The 25,970-nt window shown below is 46.0% G+C and overlaps 2 protein-coding genes across 5 annotated transcripts in view; one reads left to right on the top strand and one right to left on the bottom strand.

Annotated features, from left to right (window-relative positions):
- Positions 1-13,580: 13,580 nt before the first annotated feature.
- Positions 13,581-16,115, bottom strand: LOC1281262 (endochitinase). Its single transcript, XM_061646796.1, has 3 exons — positions 15,290-16,115; positions 14,272-15,210; positions 13,581-14,192 (listed from the first exon to the last, which is right to left on the bottom strand). The coding sequence occupies exons 1-3, from the start codon at positions 15,865-15,867 to the stop codon at positions 13,637-13,639; spliced, it is 2,073 nt and encodes a 690-aa protein (XP_061502780.1). The 5' UTR covers positions 15,868-16,115; the 3' UTR covers positions 13,581-13,636.
- Positions 16,116-21,236: 5,121 nt separating this feature from the next.
- Positions 21,237-25,970, top strand: part of LOC1281264 (FMRFamide receptor) — a 68,641-nt gene continuing 63,907 nt past the window's right edge. The window contains exons 1-2 of one of the 4 annotated variants that reach the window (XM_061648779.1): positions 21,237-21,536; positions 23,839-24,315. The gene's annotated coding sequence lies outside the window, so the exon portion shown is untranslated. Of the gene's footprint in view, positions 21,590-23,838; positions 24,316-25,970 lie in introns of all 4 variants that reach the window. The other 3 variants (XM_061648777.1, XM_061648776.1, XM_061648778.1) reach the window with 3 other exon arrangements.

Below are 25,970 nucleotides of genomic sequence, written 5' to 3'. Positions count from 1 at the left end.
TTTTCCTCTCTTAGTTTTTTTTCTAGCTGCATTCAAGCATGACACTGACAACGCCATTGCTATTGCTAAAGCAACGTAAAACCGGAACAATGCAATTTAAACAGTAAATCCCTTGCCGATATTGTCGGATTGACAATTTAACGAAAAGTGGGATTATGAAAACCCTTGAGATAAGAATTGAGATATTGGTACGCCTTTACCGTGCTCCTTCGTTTTTCGATAGCTGTAGATTTTTATACAAAAAAAGAAGTTTTCTCTGTGTTTGTGTGTGTGTGTGTCGCATGCAATCGAAAGCTTTTCCGATAATGTTTAACCACCGGATAAAGATCTCAAACCTGCTAAAGACATTCGCTTGCGAGACCATTCGTCATCAGTTAGTGGGCACAGAACATTGGGACAAATCAAAACCACAAACTTCATAATTCAAACTATCAAAGATCATCCCCATTTCTGTGGATATAAAGCACCGTAGTGTTTGCTGAGCAAAGTGGCTTTCATGCAAGCCGCCAGCGTCAGGCACAGAGAATCGAATGCAATCGAATGATTCTTTGGCATCGCCAAGGATTAGGAGAAAATTCGTGACCAAGAAAGTTAGTCTTTCGTCTACGCTGCGCTGTTTGTCTTCACGCTCTCTCTCTCTCTCTGTGTATGTGTGAGCTTTTTGTTCCTTTTGCAAAGCAACCGTACGGTCAACAAGTTCTGAAGTGGCAGAAGGTCCTAAACTCAATGTGCTTCCAGGAAGCAGACGTTTCATGCGAATGCTTCCATTGCCTTGCCTTTCTGAGAAAGAAGTACGAACCACGGAGCGACAAAAAGACAAAAAAAAAACATACAAAAAGTATCACAAGAAGCTATATTTCTGAAAATCCTATGCTTGTATCATCTTTTGAGCAGTGGCAGTTGAGCAGTATGTCGTTTTGTGAGTGTGAGAGTTTTGTTCGCCTTTTCCATCGCGATGCAGCATCCCGTGACTTATTTCGTATTCATAGATACCAAAGAAACCACTGATGGACAGGATCCTATTTATTTTGATTGTACAGTGTGTTTTTTTTTGTATTTTATTTTTAGAATTTCCAGCAACAGATGCAGTACGGTATGTTATGCTCATCTATACAAACACAGACGTCAAATGTGTGCTGGAAATTTCCCTTCAAAGGCAATTTGTTAGTGTCTGTTTTCGTTATTGGTAAAGCACACAACCAATGCTTCTGTTCTGGCTGCTTTGTCACCCAAGCGCATCGCTTATTCAGTGAAAGCCCACATCGTTTGCCCACATGACTAAGAGCGAAGTCGTGGTTGTATTGTACATGGTACTCAGTGTATGCACCGACATACATACCTGTAGTGTCGCCACACCAGACTCATGCATTCAATTGAACCAGCTAGTGTGTTGAAAATGCATGCATTATGAATTCTTCATCATCTTAATCCACTTGTACCACAAGCTAAACTTCACACACTGACACTCTCTTGGAGGATGGTTATGACATGCAAGGAAACTCGGTTGGGAGCATTTTGCTCACAATTTTGTTCCCAGTTGTTTAAATGGAGAACTTCTCGCGTCCTTAAAATAATTCCACTTTCGGCGCAAAACCTCATGCTCTGGTGCGGAAGTGTCGGAAATGGAAGGAGATTCATCATCTTCACCATCACCATCGCGATAGCACGCCATACCATGGCGCGCCGTGCCGTCTGCTGTGGGATTTCTCCTTTCTACCGCGAGCCGCAAGCTAACCAGAATACGTAGGAAGCTAGCTTTTAAGCGCGTTTCCGACAGCGCGCTTGGATGCTGTGAAATGAAGCATGTGCAGCTCGGCAGAGTTTGTGTGTGAAGCGGCTTTTCCGGTTCTCATTAGAACAGTGCTGAAAAGTGGATCTCTCGGATCTGTGAGAAATATCATCGATGGAGTTTGGGATGCTTTAAACCACAGAGCAACGTAGCAGCAGCAGCAGCAGGATCTGCTGCTGGGGTGTGTTTGGATTTGTAAAATTAATTTGTGGCTTTTGTCGTTAGTTGCGGCCGGTCGGCGAACCGTCAGCCCAGTGGCACAAAAGGCGGCAGCGTGTTGAGTGGTGCAAAGTTATCTGCAAATCAGGAGAAAAGCGTAAGCCTGCTCCGCCCGATCGTGTACGATCGTGTGCCTTTGGAAAGCACCCCAAATGCCCACAGCCTCACAGCCTAAACCACAATCTCGTTACCCGACTGCGGAGGACCAAATGGTTCCACCACGTGCAGCTTTGACAGACAGATAGTTTATCAAGCGCTTGGAGACATCGGAGATAAGTTTGGTGAAGTTCCCTGCTCCCTTTACGTCCCTTACTGCTGGACGACATGGTGAGCTGAAGGAAATTAATATTCGAACCAGTTTCTCAAGCACAACGACTTGAAAGGTCACCCAAGCAATAGATGAATTGATCGGCACGCGTATTTGGAATTTGGTCCAATCATTTATGATTGTCTTAGGCTTCTGGTTTCTCCCCGGTTTTTTCATAAGTGTTGGCGAGGGTCATCTACATGGAACGTATTCGATCCAGTCGGCTAGATTTTGATATTTGTTAACTGAAGTTTTATGAAATTTTGCTAATTAATCAAAGAAATAGGTTTCTATCGACAAATTTTAAAGATTCAAATGGCTGACTAGACGCTCAATCAGCTCCACTCTATGCCCTCCAAGCAACGTCCTGCTTAAAATTAATCGTTCTACTTTCTCTCTTTACACTAAAAGGGCTTAATTAATAACTCCCATTCACGTGCCTTTGAACACGCCCGTCCAAACCCCCTTTTTATGTATTGCACCCATCAGTACTGCAGCTGAGTTTAGGTAATAAAAAAGAAACTAGCGCCATAAAAAACCTACCCCATATTCATTTCAAAACATTTACATAACGAATCAAAACGATCCACTCCCGGGCCAGTTTCGGTGCCCTTTCGATAAATAATACTCGAGGAAACTAAACCCATCTGGAGCCGGGTAGTGAGGGAGCAATTCTCGTGCCATCACGCACCTTGTGGTATAATAAATTTCTCCAACAGCTTCTTGACTGCCTTTCCCGATGCCACTGTGTGATGAATGTCCACTACGGTCCCAGGGCAGGCGGTTCTTTACGCAAGCGACCTCAAGGAAGGGCAACTTTGCTCCCCTCGCCAACATAGGACGGAAAAAGCATTTGCATGTTGCTGCTGCTGCCTGTTCACACCATCTGCTTGCTTCACACGAATATACAAAGCGAGACATATTTATTGATATTCTCACCGTCACCGGTTAGTAACAGGTGGTCGAATGATCCGGCACGGTCCAAGCGGTTTGCTACCACGTGGTTTCGTCGAAAGTCACGTGGCGCTTATGTACGGTCTAATTGGAAGCCAGCTAACCTGCAGAAACGACCGTGCAGCCAAGGGGAGATTTGAGTCCTCCAAAAGACTAGCGACTACAATACACTCCACAGCGGGCGTGTTGGCATTAGACCGCAGCATGATTTCGGCATCGTTTAGCAAATCGTTAAGCCATGCTCTGAAATTCTCCGGGAAAACCCCGCAAAGCCCCGGGTTTCGTGTTGAAAATCGAAATTATCTTCCCAATCGAGAAGTCGAAACGGTAGCCTCTCATTGAAGGAAATCTTACGACAACAACACCGTCATCGTCACGGCTTCTCGCTTCATGATAAATGAACCCTCATCAATCTACAACCTCGGCACGCAAACGGCAAAAGGGCACACAGATGGAGTTTACCTTACACGGCTCCTCGCACTCCGGTCGACACGTAGCGAAGTGTACGGGGTAGAAAACCGAGAGAGGTAAGACGAAAATAAATCGCTTCATCGACTTTTTGAGACCGCAGCATCTGCACCCACAGCCCCGTAATCTACGCACGCAACTTCAAACGAAATGTCAACGCTTTGCTTCGAGGGTGAAGCTGTATCTATGTACGGGTCGGCCGGCCGTGTTATTTGCGGTTTTCCTCCCACCCAACCCATTCGTTGTTCGGATCTTCTCATGTACGGAGTTATTGTAAACGTTCTTCCAAATCAATCCCAAATGCCGAGTGCGTAAGATTTAACCATTACATCATGGCCACATTTAAATCTACACAGACAAGCTGGAGAGAGGCCAGATCGCGCCCCAAATCAATCAACCCGCTCACTGACCACAAACCGCTTTTCCAGTGTACGGCTAAAGACTTCTAGCATTTGGGGCGTGTAATGCGCACCTGTTGTTTGCTCGGTTTTACATCACCATCAACAGGCAAGGCTTCTTCCAGCAAGCGAAATCACTGTAATCACTGTGTAGACATAGTGCCAAGTTCCAAAATATCAGCTCCAAAGCATCGTGTAAGAGCTTTTTATGGCCGTTGTGATAGGTTGTGGGTTGGTTAAATCATTTACCTACGACTCCCCCGATGCCATTGCCCGGTTAGATTTTCGAGCGAAAAAGAATCAATCAAGCGCATTCCCGAGGCACGTGTCGGTGTTGACGACGGTGATATCTCTTCAGCCATTGCCCCGGCTTGGTAAGGTGTTACCACCGTTGGTTGATATGGATCTGTTTGGACACCATTGGGCTGTGGGCGCTAAGCATCCAGCCGTACGCTGACCGGTTCAACTTTGAGGCTTACTGAGTTTATCGTATGTGTATGTTTGTTTGTGTATACCAAATGCGTGGGCCGGTTGACGGACAGCCTGCCCAAAACGTCTGAAACCTGTCTCTTGATCGTGTCCGTTGTCTTTGTACCTTCCTGTACTCCTTCCCTCAAACAAACTTTTGGTGGCGAAGGCGTAACATATGATTGATAACAAACCATCCGGCTGACCTAGTTTGTTTACCCTGGCGTATATGTCTTTGTGTGTGTGTATGCATTATCTCCTGCTTGGGAAAGACTTCTTTTGCTTCCGGTCAAACTTCAAAGGATACGGCTACGCTCAGCAGGAAAAGAAGTCCATAACTCAAACCCTGACTGGCGTGGCCTAACTGACTCACCCACGAAGGAAAGCTTTATGGAGTGAAAAGTTCAACTTTCGCCCGGTAACACTTCCATCATAAACCTTGCCACGCTCGTCCCACTCCCCGACGGCAGCAGTAGGACGATTGATGGGAAGTCATTTGAGTGTAGAGCTGGGCTGGGAGCAAAGCAGGTCGTGAAAATTACGTTTCCCTTCGTTCTAGCGGACGATATCTGTTTCCGTTTTTTTGGCGCTTGTTTTTCTAGGTAATAAAATTTCGTCTCCCTTATAAATGGCAGTAGTTTAAAGCGAGCGGCATCAAGATCAGTCAAGAAGAATTTAGAACACAAATGGTAAGTTAAGTTTACTGAATAGTTTTACTCAACAATGATGGAGCAAGCGCCACGGTAGAGCGCAATTGAAGGAAACACTTACACTGGAAAGTTCAATGTTTCAGGGAAAGTTGAACGTACCCACGGCGCTGCACCCTCGTGTGTTTGTTTTATTGCAGTTTGAGCGTGTTTTAATATCTTTTTGATGCCTTTGCTACGATTCTCTTCGCACTGATGAACTCTTCCGAGAGGTCATTCTCACTTCATTTGGACCCTTCTCTCGCACACTTGGCATTGTGCAAACTTTTCGGATGTACCTTTCCAGTTTGAATGCAACTTCAAACACCCCACTTTTCAATAAACACATCATCTGGGGATAAAGCATAAAGCGCTGCTGTCAATCCCTGCACGAGCAGCGGGGCAGTTATGTGTTGAGCCAGCGTTTTGGTTTTCCATTCGCTGCAGCTAATGGAGTTGGTGTTCGGGGTGTTCAACGCGGACGTTTAAATGCCCATTAAGATGGAACGGCAGTTAGGGGGGAACCTCTTTTTTTCTTTCTTTTTTTTAATAGATATATTAAGACACAACGCCTTACAACAAAACCCCCTTCAGCGAGTTAGGCGACGCTCTAACCAGCTGCGCTGCTCATTCCGGCGCTTAAAGTGGGCCACCGTGGCGGCGTTGGAATGCCAGCAAACCTGTCTTGGGCGGCTTACATTATACCGCCCGGCGCACGTGCCTCCCGGAAAGCTCATTTTTTCGGGTCACGCTTTCAATAACGCCGGCCGAAAACTTTAATCAACCAGTTAGAACCTGTTCTGAGGCCAGGCCGATTCGATGCGTTCAGTGCCGGGTCCGAGTCGATTGGAAATCGATCGCCCGCAGCAATGATGACCGACAAATCTGTCCCAATTTTGCCGTTCAGCTGACCCCATCAAAGCCGATGATGCAGCCATATTTCAGCCTCCCCCCGTGGCGCATCCACGACGACGACGTTGACGACGCAGTAGGAAACGGAATCTCGCTTCCGGTGCGCTCGATCGGCCGGAATTGATTTATATGCTTGGCGCGCACACGCGGGCTCACCCCATCTTTAGTGCACACGTTGTTGTCGCCGTCAAATTGCTTACGTGCGATACTGAAACTTTTACTTTTACTACAATTCACAACCCATCCCTCTCCCAGAGTGGGGGGGAGCGCGTAAGAAAAAGGGAAAGGATTCGTGAAATATGGTCATAAATTGTGGCAAAGCTTAATGCTTCGCTCGGCATTCCTTGCCTCGCTGCTGGACTGTGCACAGACCCTTTGCTACTTCCCGTCGCCGCCGCTGCTTCCTGCGCTACCGGAATATCTCATTTTTCACGCCAGGAAGTGTGAAAGCGTGTGTGAGTGGTGGTGTCTGCGTGGGACAACGGAGTGGCTAACTAGAACTTTTTCCATGATTCATTGCACGGGGTACTGAAGTGAAGGACAATGTTTTGCCTCTTCCCACACTCCCGAACTAAAGCTTGTAACTTTTGCTCAGCTCTCTTGCCGTTAGCTTCCGGGCGCTGGGATCGTAATCGTAACGTCTCCGTTTTCCCGGAAAATGAAAAAAAGGGAAGCAGTCTAGAAATATAGGAATTGATATCACTTTCACTTTTATCGCGTTCTTCACCGCCGTCTTTTGGGTGACGCAAAAATCGGACCGTCGGTTCTGCGCCGTTCGGAGATTATCGTTCGCATGAGTAGCTACGATGGAGGGATTGAATAAGCTGGCCGTTGGGAGAAAGTTGATAACCTTTCACACGGATGTGTCGGTACTAAGTGGTGTGTCAATCCTTCTTTGTTCGCTGTGGGGAAGTTTGAAAAATTATCCAATGCGCGAAAAGCAAAGATGAAGCACAGCATTGCTGGGCTGCGAGGCACTCAAGTCGTTATCTTTTATGTTTGGGGAAGCTTCGAAATCATCATGTACGACATTGACGGGTTTGGTTTTATTATTTATGAAACCATCAATCGTTCATTTTTTAACGTTGTGTATTGTCTGTTGCCTATCTTGTTGCGTGTTTCCATGTGTAAAACAGAACAAAGTTATAATGTCACAAAATACGAAGTTGAATCTTAGGCAGGTGAAAAGAAAGAGGTTTTGCATGTGTTGAAAATAAAGAAAATATTTGAAAACTATAACATTACAATTAATTATAATAAAAAAAAAACAATAATTTAACATATAATTTAAACATGACTGAGAATGATTACTACAATTCATTACAAGAGCAATATAACAAGCGTTAAAAACACATTACATACCATAGTGAACTTTTCTAAATTTAGCAAACTGTAGCGAATGCAATGTAAAAATTGACATTGACATTGAAAAGGTGAAGACGAGGTACTGGAAAAAAACATACCAAAAAACCTCGACAAAGAAATAAACAAACACATCTGCTTTTGGTCCCTCGTCATCATCCTGTAGCCGTTTGCCGCCTACTACCACTACACTTGAGCACACACCAAAAAAAAAAGAAGCGACATGACAAAATCATATTACACCTAACCTCAATCAACTTTCCATCCGCCGTGCGTATCTGTCCGAACACTTGTCAAAAGTTAGACAAGCTTCAGGCCGCCTTTCCCGAGCCCGATGCACTCCAAACGTCGGGAGCACAAAAAATAAAGCTTCGAAATTGCTTTCCGAAAGCTGGATTGGCCGGCTGAGCTCGATGGAGGATGAACGACGCACCAAACCACGTCCTTGACGGAGTTGACGGGCCGAAAGCTTTGGCCGCTTGTTCAAGAATGGACAGGAAAATAGCTCCGCAAACAAACGAAGGTGAAGAGTGGGTACGTTGCCACCGGCGTCCTGGGTGGCAATGGAATGGCGCTTTAGTGTGCGCCTGCTAGGACACGTCTGGAATACATTTATCAGCTTGCCCAACAGGACGCAGGAATGGTTCAATTCCGAGCGCATCGTTCCGTTTTTTTTCCTTCCTCACTATGTTGGCAGACAAATATTGAATTAACTACTCATGACAATCTTCCATGAAAGATGTCAACAACAAAAATAAAACACCAGAAACCGGGAAGTGAAGCAAAAGTGAAAACATAAACAAGGCAGGGCGAAAAATAATGCTTTTTAAAGATTTCCTTCACGCAATATGCTTTTCCCATTGTTGATTTTCATGTTTCCCGGTCTCTAGCGACCTTGATGACAGCGGACGTCACGGCAAGTAAGGTCACAAACACCACTGCCTTTCCCCCCCACCCCCCACCATACACTTTCCCGGCACGTACTTTCGTCCTCTTTCTCTCTGTGACGTCACAAGTGGGCGTTGCTAGGCGTTGCTGTGGGAAGGATTTATTTTCCCACTCTCCTTCTACACACTTTCCTTCTCACCAGCACCACCAGCAGCACGACCAGGCAGCCTACTTAGTGGTGACTAATGAGCGTCATTATTTGGAAGCTAATCTTAACCTTATGCCCGAGCGCGTGTATGTGTGTGTGCCATCGTGCATGGGGAGCGTGGGAAAAGATAAAGCGCCAACGGAAGACGCTGCGATGGTGACGGATTGTAAATTGGAGACAGTGTGGGAAAAGGCTTTATTTCGGGTGTAGCACGTGTCTCGTCCCCGCTTTCGATGCGAACGAACGGGAACGGAACTAACAGGGAAGGAGTGTGGAACGTCGCGTTACATTACCCGTATTTCTCAAGAGAATTTATTCCTCCGGGGGGGAGAGAGAGCAAAAAATGAGTTCATTATGCACAATAAGCGCACGTGGGTAGAATGTCATTCTTGCCATCCATTTCCTTTTTACATATAAAAACGAAAGCTCATCAATGCAATTTTAAAATGCGTTTAATTGAGAATTTAACTCTATGTTAAGCAGTGCCACAACATTGTAAACTACACCAAGTATCGCTGCACTGGGTTTTGTAATTAGATATTCCTTCGCCTAGTTTCATTACACTTTGATCATACTCCAATGTCAGCAGCATTAATTGAGCTAATCGTAGGATGGAATAATTGCCACAAGAGCTTATATAAAATTACCTGTACAGTAACCACAAGTATCCATTTCCTGTGCAAATACAAGCTCCACACCACACCAGCAAAAAACCGCATTAAAAATATCATAGCGGTAACAAACACACCCGTAACCACACGCGACACATATACAATGATCGCTGTAAGTAACTCCCCGCTTTCACCCAAACAGCAAGCACATGCCTTTTAATTATAACCCCTTCAGTGTGGCATCAGCACGGGAACGTGTGCATGACAAAAAAGGAGCGAAAAAAAATCTCACAGTGTGATTTTTCCATCAAAACATTATAATGACATTCTCCTACCACCCACTCTCGCGTGGCACGTGGTGCCCCTCGTGTGGTCTGGTGTTTAAGAAAGGGAAGAGAAATCTTCACATCAGCTGCCTTTCGCGGTGGCCGCCCCATTGCCGCCGAGGGCTGACGATGACGGGGTCGAGTTTTAATTACTCTGTCATGGAGTTATCAATGTGCTCGTGACCACGACCACCAGCGTACCATCCCTGGCAGGGGACAGTTCTTAAGAAGATACTGCAGCTGCAGCTGTTTGCTTGCTTGCCTCTTTGTGTTGAAGGTTTTAATAGAAACCGGAAACATTCTGCACTTTTAGAAGTACACACAAAGAGAGTGTGTGTGAAAGAGAGATAGAGATAGAGATAGACAGAAAGAGAACGAGAGAAAGAGAGAGAGAGGAAGAGGTGAGAGAGAAGATAAAACTTAGATGACGTAGCTTTGATTCCGATGCGGTCGCGCGCGCTTGTGTGGGAGCTCACTTCCATTGACGGATGTTGTTTAAACCTACCGCATGACCGAACAGCACCAGTGTGCCTTACTTGGGGATGATGCACATTGGGTGGTAACGTGCTAAAGAAAAGTAAAAAAAAAAGGACGTGTTCGCGTTGGCGTGTTGCTAGGCTAGGCATGACAAAATGAGCCGCCATCTAGCCGCCCTGCTGTGAGTGGGCAAAGTGAAAAAGGCATCGGCAAGTAGATTAGCGTAAGTGGGGGGGAAGCAGAGAATTCATGCACTAAAGATGACTGTTTCCTTTTTAACCCCTGCATCCACCGGGCCGTGGACCGTGGTGCACTAATGGATGAGAACGTTTAAACGAGCCGGAGCAAGGATGTTTGCAAAAATAGCGTGAGCGTGCAGTCGCGCCCGCGGTTCGAAATGATACGTGCCGTTGGAGCAGATTGGAGCAACACACTCACGCAGTGGAGCGTTAGTGGAGTGAGAACAGAAGGATTAGTGCGGGAAAGAAGGAGCTAAGCAGGATATGGACGTTGCTGCTTAAGATTGCGAACACGAAGCGATTTAAGGGAGGAGAAGTACGGTGAGGCTTCGGTGGGTTTGTTGCAAAGCAATGTTCTAGTTGCGATGGACGGTGCGCTAGTGGTGGAGGGTAGGATTCTATGCATTTTAGAAGCACTGCATTCCGCACAGTTCGGCATACGTGAGAAGCAAAACAATGTCATCGTCTTTGTCATTTCCCGTCTCTGCTTCGCTCTGCAGTTGCATGTTTTGGGGGTGCGGGATTTGGGTACATTAAATTCGCAAAGGGAAGCACGTAAACGGCAAGGTTGGGGACGGTTGGAAGCCGACACCGTATTGAGTGGGATTGCGATGTATGTTGTGTGTCCTTGTATGTATGATCCTTGTCATATATCCTGCCCGGTTTGTGCCTTTCGATGTACAGGAGCAACAACAGGATATCGAAAGCCTCTAAACGGCACCATGATGGTAATCTTGAAGACGGTTATCTGATATACAGCATTATGGGAAGACAGCATGTGCCGGTTTTGCACCTAGATTGAAATCTAGAATAAGCTTATTGGCTATCTATTTGTGATATCAAGATATCATATGCAATTCTGAAGGAGTCATAATTCAGATTCGCTGAAGTAACACAAATCTTGATAATTAAACAACTATTCAATACTATAACTGTAGAGTAAGTTTCCATCCAGAAGAAAGAAATAAACTCTCTAAAGTATAGCATTAATGGCACATGATACAATTGTCTTTGGTGCTAGGAAAAAAATGGTAACAACATCGAGCTACACTGTGTACGTGGGCGATCGGTTTCACCATGCCCTATCCGTAGCATTCCCTTTTGTCCAATCCCTAGTGACACTCTAGCCGGGCAAGGAAATTGATAACCGCTCGTGTTCGGTAGTGTTTTGTAGCGCTGGGAAATTGTCCCAAGCAAAATGTACCATGCAGCGAAGCGGTTACCTTGTTTGCATTCTATTTGAATGTTGCCTCCTACTTGGCACACCGTCCCGTGAAGATGTTACAACTGCACTTTCTGCGTCACCGGCCCGGTGCACCACCGAGCGAACTGATCAAATATAGATATGCACAAACAAATGCACTGTTTGTGGGTTTCTCGGAAGCCAATGGATGGATTCTCGCTGTGGGTGGAGGTTTGTGTAGCAGGCTCTTGTCCACGGTGTCACACACGCCATCGACAGAAATACAACTCCAAAGAGGTTTATGTATTTCCAGAAACACTTTACCCTTTCAGTGAGTTTTGTGTTCCATTCCGTTTGGCATGCACTAAACATGCAAAAGGCGTTCACAGAAGCCCCGTTCAACGAAACTGCTACTGCTCATTGTGCCAATCCCTTTGAAACAGTTTAAGCTTTTTGTTTTTGTCATCATCAACCTCCAAAATCTCTGCTCCAATTAGAGCAACATAAATGATGAATTTTTCTTATTGTATCAGCAGTTTCTCCAAGGATCATACTGCTCGGTTATCATCACACTGCTGCTTCTATTCCATCAAAATCAGGCAGCGAGAAAAAAAGTGTAAGATAGACAACCACGACGAAATACTCACAAATGAACCTCATTACAGTCGCCAGACTCGGCCGTCCGCTGCGTCCCTGCCTTATGCTAAACAGTGTGTTAACAAATGAATATATTTATCTGTGTCAGCAGCAAGGCAAAACTTGCTCCCGCCTTCGCCGAGCGTTGAAGCAACGATGCTACACGAAAAGAAACGCCAAAAAGATGCTCTTTTGGCTTCTAATTTTAGTGTATGTATGTTTCTGTGTGTGTGTGTGTGTGTGTGTGTGTGTGTGTGTGTGTGTGTGTGTGTGTGTGTGTGTGTGTGTGTTTGTGTCTGTGTGTGAATGTAAGTCAGTCGTGTTATCTGGCAGAATCGATTGCATTTAGGCGAGCATGTATGCCGCCGTTGTTATTTATGGAGCTACATTTTCCATATTCGAACGATAAGTGAACTGCGGCAGCAAGATGCGGAAGCTTCTTTTGCATTGCTTCTCGCCACACACTTCGTTCGTACTCAACTCAAAGACTTTCTTTTTATCAAACACAAACCCCCAAAACCGAGTCCGGTCCCAAATACTGTGACCCAGAAACTTCACAACGCGAGCAGCACACCAAACAGCGGTCTCGCACAGTAGGGAGAACTCACTCATCTTTCCTAAACATCAGTGGAAGCAGCAGCAGCAGCAGCAGCAGCGTGCGTCCAAGAAAGATGTGAATCTCGTATGGCGATGACCCCATCCATGGTCTCGCAGTAGCTCGCAGTGTATACCCCACCCTTCCCTACCGAAACCGAAACCCGCTCGCACCCGCTCAAAGTCGCACATTCTTTATGGCAATTTGCCAAAAAGTTTGGCGCGTAGCGTAACGCGCCGTTCAACATTCGCGACAGCATGTCGACCTTCCCCTCTTATGGTCTGGGGCTCATTCATTGTTTGTGTCTTAGTTCATTCATATCCGCACGTACTGGTGGTGGTGTTGGTAGTGGTGAAGAAAGACGGTAGCGATTTCGGCAGTTGGACCCGTCCTTGCAGCGCTCCGCCGTCACGGACGATTCATCAGCGTATGTTTTTCAAGGGTGAAAATGTGGGACGAGCCAATGGGACGAGGTAAGGAGTGTTTGTTTATGTGTTTCGTTGCGATAAGTATTGCCACCATTTGGGAAGGGAAACTGGTTTTTTTTGTTTGCTGTCGTTCAAACTTATGCTGCTCTTTGTCCAGTTGGTTGGGCCATCCTTATCATGGCTCAGTGCAGGAGATATTCTTTGGGTGTTGCTGTAAACAGTACTCTTTAAGCGACGATGACAGAGTATAAATGATTATTGATTATTGAACGTCACATAAATCAAACGAAAGAGAAGTATCTAATTAGAGGAGTGCAAATTGCAGTTATGTGTTCATGCATTCTTTTAAATGAATTAATAATATTGATTAAATTAAGGATGATTTCTTTGCATTTACTGAAACTTTTAACGAATCGTATCGAGATCTGCACCCGCATTGCACCATTACCAAGCACACGAATATTCTTTTTATTTCATTTTAATTAATTGTTTGCCTTCTGTCTGTATGAACCGCACAACGATTTCAACAACGGGTAGGCGGGCCCACACTTGCCCCGATAGTCGTCCAAATCTAGCGCGACAGCATACACCCCGGCCAAACCTTTCTCTCGCGCGATCTCACCCTTCCGGCCTACCGAGGCCTCATTCTCGTAAGCTGCCCAATAATCGGTCTGGAATGCGTGCGGTGCCATTCCTTCCGTATCGTCCCAGCCCATCGTCCAATCGCTTTCATTAAACTTCTGACACATCTCAATGTAAGCGCAAAACGGTCCTTCTTCCGGAACGGTGCAGTATGTCATTGGCGTTTTAACGGTGTTCGGTTTCTTCAATTGGAAGACTTGTGCAATGAAGACCACACCAAGCACAATCTTGTCCGCCGGACAGCCTTTATCGATCCAGTACTGCAACGCATCATTCAAGGTCATATTTGTCTGGTCATCTACATCGAACAACGCGTTGGCGGACGGCATCGTGCTATTGTTGCCATACTTTGGTTTACGCTCGCCCGCGCCTACAACGTGTACGAAGTCAAGTAGCCTGAAAAGATCAAAATTCTACACAGATGCTCCACTACACACAGCCGCATGCTACCTCAACTAAAAACTATGTCACTCACCTACCCAACCGTGCATGATCGATTCCCTCGTGATCGATTTCTACGAGTATGGTCACTTCCCACGTCGGATGGCCGGCTGCCCGGAAGCTGCTCTTGAGCTCCTCCACCAGCAGGTAGAGTGAATGTTCAGATTGTATTCCATACCCACCCCAAAACAGTTCAACACCATCCAGTTTATAGTCTGCCATATACTCGATCAGTACTTCTATGAGTGCTTTTCGTTGGTCTGATTCCGAAGCGGCTTGAGCAATTAATGGATTGCGAATGCTGATTAACAGCTTCAACTCTGGTTTGATGCTTTTTAGTGCGGCGAACTTTCGCCAACCACCAACCGCCACGTCGGGATTGACGAGCAGGATGTTCGGAGTGTCGTTCGAATGGACGTCGATTGCCAATTGTAGACTATCGTAGACGATATGGGTGCAGAGTGAAATTGGTATGTCCGTAATTTCGAACGCATATTCGCCCGTTCTATCTGCTGCCGAACTTGAGAAACTGCACACAACACGTTCGGCCTCAACGAAGACGTTGAAAACTGCCAGCACAATAAGCACTACCCCGGCAAACATGGGGGCCAGTCCTGCCGTATCGTCCCAGCCCATCGTCCAATCGCCTTTATTAAACGAAGGACACAGCTCTATGTAAGAGCAAGACGGTCTATCCTCCGTTAGGGTGCAGAATGTTCTTAAGTCTTTAACATAAAAGTTAGGTCTAAAAAACGGTTTCTCCAATTTGAAGACTTGTGCTATAAACGTCACCCCAAGTACGATCTTTTGAGCAGGACAGCCTTTATCGATCCAGTGCTGCAGGGCACCGTCCAGAGTAAAATTTGTCTTGCCATCTATATTGATCAATGCGTTGGCGGACGGTTTCGTATTTTTGTTGTGATATTTTGGAATACGCTCACTCGCACCTACAATATGTACGAAGTCCAGTTGCCTAAAACAATCAAACGGTCAGACAGCAGCTTCACTTTTCACAGATTTACACTGTCTCAATTAAAAACCATGTCACTCACCTACACAACCGTGCATGATCGAGACCTTGATGGTCGATATCAATGAGTATGGTCACCTCCCACGTCGGATAATTGGCTGCCCGGAAGCCGCTCTTAACCTCCTCTAGTAACAGGTAGAGCGATTCCTCAGATTTGAACCTTTCATCAGCCCAAAACAGTTCAACACCATCCAAGTTATACGTTGACATGAACTGGACGAGCCTTTCTATAAGAGCTCTTCTTTGGTCTGGTTCCGACGCAACTTGAGCAATAAATATACTACGCAGACAAATGATCAACTTCAACTGCGGGTTGGTTCGCTTTAGTGCGGAGAACTTTTCAAATTCATCGAACGGCTCATCGGCGTCGGGATTGGTGAGAGTGAAGTACGGAGTGTCTTTAGAATACAAATCAATTGCCAAACGATCGTAGACGACATGGGTGCACAGTGAAACTGGTATGTCTGTCATTTGGAACGCATACTCGTCCCTTCTGTACACCGATCCACTCGTGAAGGAGCACACAATACGTTCGGCCTCAACGAAGACCTTGGAAGCTGCTAGCACAGCAAGGATAAACCCGGTAAAAACCCTACACATCGTTCTAGACAAGGCAGAACAGCCTAGCCTACAACCGAACGTTAGAACGTCTAAAAACCAACTGAATGGCGATTGCAAGCTTCAGCTAATCGTGTGTTATCGTTCAGGATGGGTGGCATATGGTCAGATTATAAAGGACAGCGAAAATTTAGAGGTCATCGTAGCTAGACTAATTTGTAGATAGTACCGGTTAGTTTGTTTTGATGAAAGCTGAAGTGACGGTTCGAATTTTGTGTCATTTGTCTTATCAGTAAAATTCAAAATGATATAATATGTTATATTGTTCTGTTGTCAGTGTTTGTAGCAATACCGCACTGATACGGGTATGGTCTGACGCCTCTCGAAGGCTAATATAGGATCTCCATACCCTACTCCGACTCAATACGTCCACGGCGTACAGAACGGTAACATATTTCTCCAAATATCTGAGCTTGGGTATACGGGGAAACCCAACCCCTTGGGAAGATGGGCTATATGGCTAAATTGAGCGGGGGGGGATGACCAGCGTCTGTTCTCCATGTTAGGGGCGGCTGGTTGCCCCTTCTGTCCTGGCATCCTACGGGACTTTAATCAGCTAGGATGCGTAGGCCCTACGACGAGACTGGAGGTTGGGGGAGAGGCCTTGCAAGCCACCCCTGGAAAAACATAAACGCAACGAAAGGAAACCAAAGAATTTCGAACCGGACCAACCGATACCGACCCACGCAACCGAACAAGGCAAACGATTGGAAACTCGGAACATGGAACTGCAGATCTCTCACAGCACCCGGAAGTACCCGCATTCTTTCGGACGAGGTGAGGGCCCGTGGCTTCGGAATAGTAGCACTTCAGGAGACGCGCTGGAAAGGAGTGACGGAGCGCCCCTATCGTAGCGATTGCACGATCTACCAAAGCGGTGGTGAAAAGCATGAACTCGGTACGGCGTTCCTGGTCATAGGTGAGATGCGAAAGCGAGTGATCGGGTGGTGGCCGATCAATGAACGGATGTGCAGGTTGAGGATTCGTGGCAGGTTCTTCAACCTGAGCATCATAAATGTGCATAGTCCGCACCTTGGAAGCACCGATGACGATAAAGACAATTATTATACGCAGTTGGAGAGGGAGTACGACCGCTGTCCACAACACGACGTTAAAATTGTCATCGGGGATTTTAATGCTCAGGTCGGACGGGAGGAGGCATTTAAACCGACGATAGGAAGATTCAGTGCCCACCGGCTGACCAACGACAACGGGCTTCGGCTCGTAAACTTCGCCTCCTCCAAGCACATGAACATTCGCAGCACCTTCTTCCAGCACGCACCTCGCTTCAGTTACACCTGGAGATCACCGCAGCAAACACTTTCCCAGATCGACCACGTTCTCATCGATGGAAGGCACTTCTCGGACATAATCGACGTAAGGACCTATAGAGGAGCAAACGTCGACTCAGACCATTTTTTGGTTATGGTTAAGTTACGCCAGAAACTGTGCGTGGCCAACAAACTGCGCTATCAGCCCACCCCAAGGCTCAACACAGACCGGCTGAAACAAGCTGTTGTGGCGAGGGACTTCGCAATCGCGCTTGGGGAAGCGCTGCCGGAGGACACCACTACCGAGGCGATGTCTCTCAATGACCACTGGCGCATGGTGGAGCAAGCCATCAGCAGCACGGCCGAGCGAACAATTGGCCGCGTGACCCATAACCAGAGGAAGGAATGGTTTGATGATGAGTGCAGGCGAGCACTCTCCGAGAAGAACGCCGCGCGGACCCGCATGCTCCAGCGCGAGACCCGGCAGAACGTGGAAGACTACAGACGACTGAGAAGGCAGCAGACCCTACTCTTCCAGGACAAGAGGCGCGGCTTCGAAGAGTCGGACGAGCAACTCATGCAGCAGCTATCCCAGTCGGGGGAAACTCGTAAGTTCTACAGGATGCTGAATGCGGCACGGAGCGGTTTTACTCCCATGACCGCTATATGCCGCAGTGAGGAGGGAGATATCCTGTCGGACGAGCGAGAGGTGATCGACAGATGGAAGTGCTACTTCGACAGACACCTGAACGGAGCAGATACCAGAGCAGACGCAGGAAGCAGAGGAGAGCAACCCTACGACAGCCAGCATGACAATGACGAAGTGCTCCCGCCATCTTTGGACGAAGTCATCAGCGCCATCAAACAGCTGAAATGTAACAAGTCAGCTGGCAGCGATGGTCTGGTGGCCGAACTGTTCAAGATGGGTCCGGAGAGGCTTGCCGTCATCATGCATCGGCTGATTGTTAGGATTTGGGATCAGGAAGAACTACCGGACGAGTGGAAACTGGGTGTCATACACCCAGTGTACAAAAAGGGCGACAGGCTGGACTGTGCTAACTTCCGGGCCATCACAGTCCTGAATGCTGCCTACAAGATCCTGTCCCGAATACTCTTCTGCAGACTTTCGCCTCTTGCTACAGATTTCGTCGGCAGCTATCAAGCTGGATTTGTTGGAGGCAAATCAACTACCGACCAAATCTTTACTCTACGGCAAATCCTCCAGAAATGCCGAGAGCACCAGATCCCTACGCACCACCTGTTCATCGACTTCAAGGCGGCATACGATACCATAGATCGGACCGAACTATGGAACACCATGCAGCAGCACGGATTCCCTGGGAAGCTGGTACGACTGTTGCGGGCCACTATGGACGGGGTGCAGTGCAAGGTGAGAGTGACAAACATGCTGTCAGAAGCGTTCGAATCTCACCGGGGTCTGAGGCAAGGGGATGGACTCTCCTGTTTGCTGTTCAACATCGCTCTGGAAGGTGTCATGCGAAGCGCGGGCTTCGACATCCGGGGCACGATTTTCACCCGAACTCTCCAATTCCTTGGCTTCGCGGATGACATCGACATCATCGGGCGAACATCTGCGGCGGTGTGCGAGGCGTACACCCGACTGAAACGCGAAGCCGCTAGGATTGGATTGAGGATCAATGCGACGAAGACAAAGTACCTGCTTGCCGGGGGCTCTGACCGTGATAGAGCCCGACTCGGAAGCAGAGTATCAGTTGACGGCGACGATCTCGAGGTGGTAGAGGAGTTCTGCTACCTTGGCACGATCGTAACTTCGGACAACAACGTAAGCAGCGAAATCCGAAGGCGCATTGTCCAGGGAAATCGTGCCTACTACGGGCTCCACAAACTCCTGCGATCCAGAAGACTCCAGCAACACACGAAATGCGCGATATATCGCACACTGATACGTCCGGTGGTCCTCTACGGGTACGAGTCCTGGACTTTACTGACGGAGGACGCCAATGCACTCGCCATTTTCGAACGGCGGGTGCTAAGGACTATCTTTGGCGGTGTGTGCGAGCACGGCGTGTGGAGAAGGAGGATGAACCACGAGCTAGCTGAGCTGTTTGGCGGTGCAGACATCCTGACGGTCATCAAAGCCGGAAGGATACGCTGGCTGGGGCACGTGATGAGGATGCCGGACTCATGCCCCACCAGGAAGGTGCTCGTCAGCGACCCGTTCGGCACGAGGCGTAGAGGAGCACAGCGAGCTCGCTGGCTGGATCAGGTGGAGTCGCACCTGTCGGAAATCGGATGCAACCGTGGTTGGAGGACTGCAGCCCAGGACCGAGTTTCCTGGAAACGAATTGGCGACCTGGCCATGTCTACGAGACGTGCTCATTGAGCAGGCCAAGAAGAAGAAGATAATATGTTCATAGAAATTTGATTGAAGTAAAATATAAATGTAAAATGTAGGTAAAACCGGAATAAAATCTGTTCCACTCGTTATGGGAGGGACGATTTTTCATATAATTTATCAAAATGTAAACAAATTTGTTATAGAACTGAAAATGTGCATATATGAATTGGAAAAACTGAAAAATGTTTTCATAATAATAATATTTGGGAAGATATTCTGCTCCTGGCAATAGTTTTATATTAAACGATTGTTTGTATTGAAAATCATTTGCCTGAACAATAATTAAAAAAATGCTCAATGTTAAGAATTGTAAACTTGGGTTCGCCTCGGAAGCAAAAATTGTATCAGAAACACAAACGATATTGTTCGTTATTCGAGATTTTACTCGTTAAGAGAGGTATTTGTTGAGCATTTAGATTTGCTCGTGATACGAAAGATACGTATGGGTACTTCTTATGGTTCCATTCTTAACATTAATGTCGAGTGCTAAATTAGAAAATTACCTACTAAATCCAGTTCCAACTTGTTAAATTTTCTCGCATGTTCCGCGTCAAACAATCTATTCACAACCCATAAGTATATCTCAGTCAGATTAATCCATTTGCGTGCAAAAACTACTACAAACTACTACTTTTATTCGTGTATCAGATGCTTGTTGACACGAAATCCAAAACGCTACACACCACGCGGTTCTTCTTCAACAAAATGCGCGCGAAAATTGTCGTGCACTCACGCAAACACGAAGTGGGCGAAAATGAACACGACACTCACGCGGAGTCGTCGGTTTGAGTGGCCGTTTGTTTACACTGGTGAGTGTCTGATCTGGGGCAGCAAGTTGGGGGACGCGTATATGGAACAGAATAAGCAAAGCTTGCTGCAGGGTTTGCGACATTGTTTGAAATTACACTCTATTACGCTCTTCTTTAATCAACGAATTTTTAACAGATCTCTAGAAGGTCTAATTATTAAATTCTGTACTGTACGGCCAAAACTAGAACTAGAACATGTTCGTCTTTAGTTTTATGTAACTTAAAGATAAGTTCTTTTTATTCGATTGTAGTAGATTTCAATCTTCCCACATCGAAAAATAATCTATTTTAATGGACGGATGACGTAAAATGTCTAGAATAAATGTTTGCTTTTCATTTCCAACAATATAAGCAAGCTTCCGCTACTAGTCGATAAACGATGTCGAACGAAAACAGACTCTCCAAACCACAGCCTCCCAGCACACAATGAAACTAAGAAAAAAAACTCAAATTAATCGTTCCGCAAAGGCGAACCGATCGTAGCTGATCAAAAGAAAAATAAACAGCCACGTGCCCCACATCATCCGGGTTGCGCTGCCGGTTTCTGTGTGCAGTAACGAATTTGTTTTTATGTTTCTCGTTTTCAAATGCTGCCCTATCCATCCCGCTATCACGTCGCATTGATCACGGCGCTTTCGCTTGCGGCCTCGTAGCAAACAAACTAGACGAACCGGCAGCAGCCCATTTCGAATCACCCCCCCCACCCAAAACAGTGATCGTTTTGTGCAAGATAAAAAAGCAACGAAACGCGCGCTGGTTCATCAGCTGGTTGGTAAAATTAAACCCGAACACTCGCTCTCCCACTCATCCGAAGTGGGCACTCCGCGCGGACGGCGTTCACCCAGTGGCGGCGCCCGGTGAGTGCCCTTTTTGAATTTCAAACCGCACTCTAGCACCGTGAGCGCCCCAGTTTTCTTACCAACGCGCTACGGTGCGGACGGATCGGATATTACCGTGTGCTGCCCCGTTCGGTGGTGGTGCGTGTCACAAATTAGGAAGAAAAAAATAAATAACGACAAACATACTGGCGGCTACGGACACGATCACTTGCCAGCTGCTGACGTACCGACTGGGTCAGAGAATTGCTTAGTTGTTGAGGGAGGCGAAAGAAAGGCGTTGCCGTTGGCGGAGGCGAAGAAAACCTGACCATGACAGTGGCCCGCTTGTTCGTCGTGTGTGTTAGATAGAAAGGTTTGCTAGTCCCGTGCGGAGAATACCGTCTGAGTGTATATTTAAATTTATAAGTATGGGCTTGGTGCTGTGGCAAATTTGGATGTGAAATGAAATTAAATAAAAAATGAAACAAGGAAAAAAGCAGAACCGGAAACAAGAAAGTGATCAATTTGCCGCCTTGTGATCATCGTCATGATTGCCCGCGAACCGCGGTTGATACGTTCGATCGAAGCAGTGACGGTGACATAACATTGTGTGATTTACTGCCCCTTGCCCTAGAACGCTTTCGATCAACGTCCGCCGCCTCCTTCTGCTTCACCTCCCGGGAAATGTCATCCGAGTGTCCGTCGTTCGGTCAGTGTCCGTCGGGCGGAATGTGTGTTTTTAGAAATTTCCCAACTAATCCGCCCGTCACATGGTTTAGCTTTTACTCCGTTCGTTATCAAACGTATGTTTAAAAAGCGGGATACCAGAGCGAGAGCAGAGAGAGAAAGAGCGAAACATAATCAACACTTTTATTGATTCATTGCCCAGTGAAGTATGCAAACGAGTGATTAGTTTGATTGCCAGTTACTCTACCATCGGTGGAATTCGAAATCAACTTCCTTTTGATGTGCACAGTGCTGGTGCTCTTGGGGGTGTTCTTTTTTATTATTATTATTTTCGCGTAATTTTAAATCATCCCAAAAGGGATCCTCCTTTGCTGTGTAAATATGAGGCGCGATGTGAAAAAATCAACTATTTTTAGCTGGGCGTGTCAAAGCGCCGCGAATTGTAACACTGTGTAGTCATATATTGGTGTGTTTGCGTTTATACAAACGTTCTGTGTGTGTGTGTATGTGTGTTTTTTTTTTCATTCCTTCAATATTAGTCTCTATTTTTGTGCCCCTTTTGCTGCCGCTCTTGGTGATCCTTAACCTTTCCTTTTCGTTTCGATTTTTAATTTGCGTGTGTGTGCGTGTTTTATTTTTCTTCGTTTTGTTTAATTTCCTTCAAAAGTGTCGCACGCTGCTACTCACCAACCGATGGCAAATGCTCTTGCTCTTGCTATCTGGTACGATGTGGATGATGAATAAAAATAATTAGCAAACGGTGGCCGCTCCCCGATACTTGGATGGTTTGCATTTGTCCTTGCGATGAATACGTTATCTTTGGTGTGATCTTTTGGGGGGTGGGGCGAGCAGAAATGCAGAAAAAATACAGTGCTTTGCGGTGTGAAACGATGTTCCTCAATCCGAACGATATTCATGACCAATAACAAGCGGGAAACGATTTGAGTGATGTGTTTAAAAGATGAAAAGCTCAAAATATCTGACAGATGAATTAATTGTCACCGATTCCTCTCACCAACGTCACCCCCGTGTGTATCGAGTGTTATTGTTTCATTCAGAAAGTATCGAGGGGACGCAATTGGCCGCTAGCTAATCGGCCGGAATGGATATCCCTTTCTCGGCTTAAGGGAAAGAACACGAAAAGGAATGGGATCCGGTAGAAAAGGGATAGATTCACGAAGTGGGTTTAATGCGGTGGAAAAAAGAGCTTATGATTAAATCCTACTACTTTCAGTTTGGCCGTGCAAGCCCTAACTATTTACAACCCGACACCAGCGAGTTAGTTTAGGTTGCAAATCCAATCCACGATCGCAATATCTTTGCTACGGGGCGGCATTGAAGAACCCCGTCCGATGGTGTGTCGTGAAGTTGCGAGCCGGAGACGATGATCGGGCCCGAGGCCGATGATTGCTGTTTGTGGTGTAGTTTTAATTAAAAAAGTAGTGTCCTCCAGTGTGCTGGTGCAGTGAAATAGCTCCCATCTCCCGGAAGTGTCGGTCGTTTGCCGATGGGAAGAGCAGGAAGAAGGAAGACGCAGTATTGGCATAGTCGTGTTCGTGAGTGCGTTCGAATGGTTCGAATTTCTCCCATCAGGCAGCGCCGGCTAGTGTGCGATACTGTTCAATGAGCTAACTTTTGCTCGTTAGGCCACAGGCCGCGGCAGTTCGTGGCCGTGGCTCGAAATGCGAAAGCGAAACCGCAGCATCGAAACATGCTTGGCTGGTACCAGCTGCTCGAAAGGCTCGTAAAAGTGTTGCCATTTGCCCGATACACTGTCCTTGTTGGCAGCTAATGATGTGCCGCGTCAATTAAAGATTTACAAACGGAATGTGTACAAACGATCGAATGGAACGAATGGAACGATTGAATGGGACAGCACTGCTTATGAGCCCGTTTTATTTCAGTTTGCTGTAAAAGGAAACACACCATTCTTCGTCAAATTCACACGCCACGCCGTTCTATTTCATCTTTCTCTTACGTCTTTCCAGTCTAGCAGTTGTTTTGGCTTCCGTTGTGTACCACGGTTTTGACACTGTGTGTGCGCGTGTGTGTGTTTGTGTCAAAATGTCCGCAGCAAATGCCTGCCCTGAATTACTAATCAACCATAAATCAGCCACGATGTAACAAGTGATTTTCCATCTAGCGAGTGAGCACTGCTGCAAAAAATTGAATCTGTGTTCTGTGCGCGTACTTAATAAAAACGAGTGATAATAATCATAAATTTAAGCCCATTGAGCAAAGTGTGTTTGTTAGAGTGTCTGCCTGTATAGTAGAAGCGGAAGAGCGATAAAAAAACCGAAAAAATGCGTTACGCGTGAAGCAGGCAAAAGTGTTTTCTTGCTAACTTGTCGTGCTTTTCATCATTTTGGAAGCAGCTTGGATCGCCACCTCCCCAACAAGCGCCCAATCAGCTCTAAAGAAATGAAAATACGAACCACCCGAACCGAAACGACGGCAACGAACAGGTAAGTTATTACGAGTTGATTTCAAACAAGAACAAAAAAATATCATAATTAGGCAAAGGTTAAACATCAGCAACAGAGGATGGATAACATCTCCACTTACCTGAGCGGAATTGCCCGGAGTGCCGCAGCTGGCTTCATCTTCACACAGTCCATCCATTAACTGCAAAACGGAGAGAAAACACAAACGGGGTTAAAAATCTGGGTGCGACTTACAAATGAAAGAAATGATTATCTCACACTGCGCTTCAGTTATCGCTTCTCGCATTTCTGCCCGGAAGGGTTGGTTTTTGAGCGAAACGGTTTTATGAAATTTTTGGTGCTTGTTTTGGTTGCTGCAACAAACATTTCATACACATTTTTGAACCCTGCTCGGCAACATCTTTTCCCTTCGCAGGCTGCCGTTAATTAGGGTAAAAAGAAGGCTTCTGCACAGGGTGAATTGCAATGCCATTAAGATAATGTAGCAAGGCAGAAAGCGACCTTTAGATAGCGCTTGCGATGGTAACCGTAGATAGTGTGTGTTTTTTGTCTTTTTTTGCTGATATTTCTTGTTTTTTGTAAGGTTGAATAAATATTGGCTGAATTTAAAAAAAAATAAAAAATGTTAAAAGCAACCTCTCTCAAACAGGGTTCTACACTTGGCTGTCTTAAAATTCGCCAGACCCTTGTTCTCAAAGATGCCATCATTTGTATTTTAAACTTTGTATGGTACAACATATCTATACACATTAAGCTCAATTTCTCATTAAGGTAACACCTGGACGGAAACAATTGTCTTGTCCATTCCATATACCAAACACACGCATAAAATGAACTTGAACTGAACGACACGATATACCATTACACCTAAGGCATACACCTCTAAAAACAAGTATTGAAGTACCACAAAAGAATCATAAATTTCATGGAAAGCAAAAACCAAACACCAAATAACTACCATTTAAGTATTTTGATTGCCACGCTCAAAATAAAACCAAACCCCACCGAAATGCTTTGATAAGTTTCACACCCTTACCAATGGAGACGCCAGGTGGTTCACGTTCTCAACCACTTGACGCGACATTATATTCGGAGGAATGATTTATCTATAAATAGTGGCTGTATTTTATGCTGACGGCATTCGTTTTCTTTCCTTTTTTATTTACTCTTTGGCACTCTTGGTCTAGATGATAGTCGTTCTTCGAGCAGGAGTGCCACAAGCTAAAGATACACATGCCAAATGGAAGCCTCCATGCTTTGAATTGTTTTGACAATCGTTTGACGGAAGGAAAGCGCACCTTGAGCATATTCGATTTTATGTACACTCACTTTCATCTTAGCTGTGTTGACACATAATCATTTGGTTAAATCGTATCCAATTAAACCTTTACACTTCTCCATATATCTTGTTTATGGGAATTCCTGATGGCAATGTTGATCACCACTCGCGTCTTATGAAATAAAACACATACTGTTTATTCGATGGAGTGTTTCGCGTTCTGTGTCCCTGAACAATCAGTTTAAACCTACAGCAAAATTGATCGTCTTAAGGCCACCAAACAACAAATCTTTCCCAGTTGGTAATTTCATTTTATTTTTTTTCAAATACCAATAAAAGGTGTGTGTGTATGTGGGCGAGAAATCGAAAAAAAAAACATAACAAAGAACAAAAAACC

Source organism: Anopheles gambiae, chromosome 2, assembly GCF_943734735.2.
Source record: "Anopheles gambiae chromosome 2, idAnoGambNW_F1_1, whole genome shotgun sequence".
Taxonomy (NCBI): Eukaryota; Metazoa; Arthropoda; class Insecta; order Diptera; family Culicidae; genus Anopheles; species Anopheles gambiae.
This window is presented reverse-complemented; position numbering and strand designations above follow the sequence as displayed.

Bases quoted from the DNA above. Each gene is read 5' to 3' on its own strand.
- LOC1281262 (XM_061646796.1), bottom strand. From the start codon at position 15,867: ATGTGTAGGGTTTTTACCGGGTTTATCCTTGCTGTGCTAGCAGCTTCC. The intron at 15,211-15,289 runs GTGAGTGACATG...TGATTGTTTTAG, and splicing joins GATCATGCACGGTTGTGTAG to GCAACTGGACTTCGTACATA. The intron at 14,193-14,271 runs GTGAGTGACATA...TGATCTTTTCAG, and splicing joins GATCATGCACGGTTGGGTAG to GCTACTTGACTTCGTACACG.